General features: G+C 34.6%; 1 protein-coding gene across 1 annotated transcript; it reads left to right on the top strand.

The window, feature by feature from the left end:
* The first annotated feature begins 2,244 nt into the window (after positions 1-2,244).
* LOC119840016 (twist-related protein 1-like) lies at positions 2,245-3,454 on the top strand. The gene has a single exon (XM_038366504.1). The coding sequence runs from the start codon at positions 2,365-2,367 to the stop codon at positions 3,208-3,210; it is 846 nt and encodes a 281-aa protein (XP_038222432.1). The 5' UTR covers positions 2,245-2,364; the 3' UTR covers positions 3,211-3,454.
* The last annotated feature ends 945 nt before the right edge of the window (positions 3,455-4,399 follow it).

Genomic DNA, 4,399 nt, shown 5'->3' with positions numbered 1-4,399 from the left:
CCGTGACCACGCTCGCCGTAAAGTGTTCGAAACGTCGGGTTAATAATATAATGAATAAATCGCGTTTAAAATCCGTTAGAAAGTTCTTAATTTCTAAACGACAGATCACTTACGACCTTTAGCGAATTATTACGAGAATATGTCTTATCTTCGCTTTTGCCTATAGCTCTTTAAATTTACAAGTAAGTATTTTGATATCTGGTTTCTGATTTATATCACAACCACAGACGGTATAATGCTATTCCCAACCTAGGTAAGTTTATATGTATGTTATTATTTAAATATTAAAAGTTCCAAGACGTCTGCCAACACGCTAAATCCCTCACAGGAGACCTGCGTCCCTACTATAGTGGGAAAACTTTTGGTCTGAAGATGATGATCAGTTATTATCACTACATATTTGATTGTATTATTGGGAGAGAGCCATGAATAAAGAATTTAGTTTACCTTTTTTCAACTCCATTGACAATATCCCTTATCAGCTATGCGTGAGAAGTTGCAAGATAACTGTTGTTTTATGAATGAAGCTGATTAGTGAAAGGCCGACTGTTCACCACATGTTGACAATGTTAGAAGCATGACTCACACACTTGCAGAAACATGCAGATTTTTAAAAATTACTACTGCTCGACAATTCTGTAACTACATCTAAATTAGATATGTATGACAGATTTATGAGTAACTGAGATATTTATTGTTATACGGTTTAAGTGAAACGATTTTTATAAATATAGTATTGAATAATGAAGCTATTAATATATCGTCGCTCGACGTTACTGCGGTTGGTAATTATTCCCAAAATACACTAAGTTAAATAACCCCTTTTGGATGTTAGACTGGTTTAAATTATTGTTTTTGAATTTTCAACGCCTGCTTTTTAGGGTTCCGTATGCAAAGGCTAAAATAGGACCTTCTTAATAACATTTCGCCGTCCGTCCGTCTGTCTGCCTGTCTGCATATCAACAGGCATAATATATAAGTGTATAATCTATGGGCTGTGGATATTTCACGAATAAACTTTGACCGTCAGATAGTTGATTGTGTAGTTTTGTTGCCGTTATAACAAAAAGAAGTCAATGTTGAGCAAGGGTTGTCGTGGTCTAGCATAGTATTATGTTATCTGTGACATGGCCATAAATTGGATTGTTCAAATTTTATATACGGAACACAGTGTCACGAGTTCGATTTGCACTAGACCGATCTTTTAAATATGTGTGCACATCATAATAATTTATATAAGATTATACTACTCGTACATACATACAAGTTGATTTTTTGATAAATCCTTGTTAAAAGTTTCGTGAATTTGTGAGTTTGAATGGATAAAGAGGGGCCATCTTATAAGATATTATATGGTGCAGTGACGTGTCTAAAAACAGATAAATTTATTGTAGGGTTTTGTTACCTTCAATATGATAATGAACTTAATGTATTACAAAGCAGAGTACTTATGTTAGTAACTAACTTATTGACTTAACTTTATAAATTGAGCTTCATGGGTCTTCGTATTAAACCATTAAATTATTTCTTTCGAGGTTTTAATTTTTAACCATCTTGTTCTAACGTCCCTTAAGACATACGAGTGTATGTTTTAACTCAAACTAAAATACCTATAAACATGGCCAATGCATGGCCATTATAAAATGTCTGTCATACATTAACATTGTCCAGACATCGACAGCCGAAGCGATCTGTTAAGACATGATAAACATATTAAATATTTATATTACTTGTGTAAAGCTTGGGTCTGCCGTGGGATAGACTCCTTGGTGTGATTGCGTCAGGATTATTTTTAGATTACCGGCGACCGGGTGACGAGACGACATAAAAAGTTATAAGCAAGGGTGGCGCCCGCGCAAGCTTTGTTTTCTAGCTACGGGCAAACCCAATAAAAGTAATTTAGAAAGTAATTTAAACGTTGAGTAATCACTTTCAATAAATTGAATATATTGATTATGAAGAGTTAAGAGTCGTAAAAATATGCATTCGCTAAGAGAATTTAATTATATCAACAAAGGTGCCATTTAAAGTTCGACAAATCAAAGACAGGATGCAAATTTATTGATGCGATCAACATGGCGACCGAACCAATATCTACCTACTTAAGTATATAACGTAGGTAAATGCGACCCCACAGATGATGGACAAGATAAGCAAACGACGAGCTTCTCAATGTTTCCGTCTCTCTCTAGCGCATGCAACCCTACCGCCGAGAGTGGGAGGTGCGCTTAGCGGGAGGCGCTTGCAGTGGTAGTGGTTATTTTTTTTGTATCTTGTCAATGAAAAGACGGGAAGGGGCTTGGGCGGGCCGCGTCTCAAGACATTCAGTCTCTTGCTACGAGCGGTTGCGTATACCAAGCGCACATGTTGGACGATATTACGAACTTTTCGCCCGCGTTCCGACCTCAAACTATGAGTTACGACTGTGATAACAGAGTGCCCATCAAACGCGAGAACCTTGAATGTCCTGAAGAGGAAGATTATTACGGTTACGTGCCTGTGGAAGTCAAGCGGGACACAGACATGCAAGGATTCATATCGTCCTCGCCAACACATCTTATGGACCTTAGCAATGGCCCGGAACGGCCCGCGCTACAGCAGTCGTGGCCCAATAACGTGATTTTCGAAAGTGAAGAAAGAGATTATCAACAGCAACAATACCCGCCATATGAACCGATGTATGATCAGCGTCAGAGGCATTTTTCCCGCTACTACTTCGAAGATTCCAATTCTCAAGACAGAATGGGAGCCTATTATGAGCCGGGAGAACCTTCGAAAATGGCCGAACAAACGTACCGTGCGTCGACTGAAGAGAGAAGCGAAGAAAGCGACGACCAGAGGAGATCTAAGAAAAGATCATCAAAATCGTCTCGAAAGAAAACACAATCATTCGAGGAGATGCAAATCCAACGAGTAATGGCTAACGTGCGGGAGCGGCAGAGGACACAGAGCTTGAACGAAGCATTCGCAAGTTTGCGACAAATTATACCATCATTGCCTAGCGATAAACTATCCAAGATACAGACGCTACAGTTAGCGACGCAGTATATCGAGTTTTTGTATCAGATTTTATCCAATAGCGAATCTGCGGCGAGCAGTGACAGTAGCGACGCGGGCAGCGAACATGGAAAATACTTGGCCCAAGATAAACTAAGTTATGCTTTCTCAGTGTGGCGGATGGAAGGCGAATGGACCAACGGACAGACGTGATAACAAATCTATACATAACGAAAGACTCAAAATATTCCATATAAAACGTCTAGTGATAGTATTTTGTAAAAATGTGAAGTTATTAAGATTAGATAGTTTAAGAAGGTTGCGTAATGTATAAGTTCTACATGTGATAGTCTATAGTTGTACGAGAACCAAATAATTAAAGTGATATATCTAATTAGGAAAATTATACGTAAGATACTATTGCACAGCTGCATACCAAAAATGTAAAATTCCAGTTTTGTACATTTAATCTTAAAAATTTATAATAAAATTGGTTATAAAAATGTTTGTGTTTTATATTTAAAGAAACGACAGACATATTTGTTAAATAATTTATTGATTTCTCAGTATTAACCTTATAATAACAACATTATGAATAAAATAAAAGATTTACATTGATTTTATCTTAAACATCCTGATTTCTGAGCACAAATGTTACAAAATTAAAGAGAAATACAATTATGAAAACACCAAGTAAACTGCATTTGTGTTAATATTTTTACCTACAATGTATATATATACATACATACAATCTTAAAATACACATCTATACAGATTTTATGCTAACATGATATATTTCGGTATTAGAAGATAAACCTGACTGCAATTATAAATATACAAATACTAATATTTATATTATTTTACTATACAGGCTTCTTGAGTACGATTTTTAAATCAGATAAAGGAACAAAACAGTTATAAGTTTATCTTCACAGAATATCATTCAATTAGCATATAAATCGTTAAATAATAAAATATATATCATCGTTCTATCTACAAATTTTATTAAAATCTTCAATTCCTACCTAAAAATGGCTGCTATTTAAAAACTAATATATATTTGAACATAGTATATTCTTTATTTTACCGCTTAAACTATGAAAAACATCAATTACATACAAAATGTAGCTAATTTTATATTTAGGTCTGATTATCGCAAATGCGGCAATATTTTTTACTGTACTATTTGAAAAACAATGGCTTTGTACGTATTCATTAACATAATCACTTTAACAAAAACCTACACTCATCATTATAGGATTAGGTATTGTATTATTTTTGGATAAACAAAATTGTAATAATACTAAATTCGAAATTCAAAATATTCCTTGAATAGTAATTCTTCTAGGAAAGATAAAATGTTTTTTTAAAAGAATTACTATAATATATAATAATAATAATA

This window comes from Zerene cesonia, chromosome 5, assembly GCF_012273895.1.
Source record: "Zerene cesonia ecotype Mississippi chromosome 5, Zerene_cesonia_1.1, whole genome shotgun sequence".
In the NCBI taxonomy this organism is placed as follows: Eukaryota; Metazoa; Arthropoda; class Insecta; order Lepidoptera; family Pieridae; genus Zerene; species Zerene cesonia.
The sequence above is the reverse complement of the archived record's forward strand: the minus strand, read 5'-3'. Positions and strand labels throughout refer to the sequence as shown.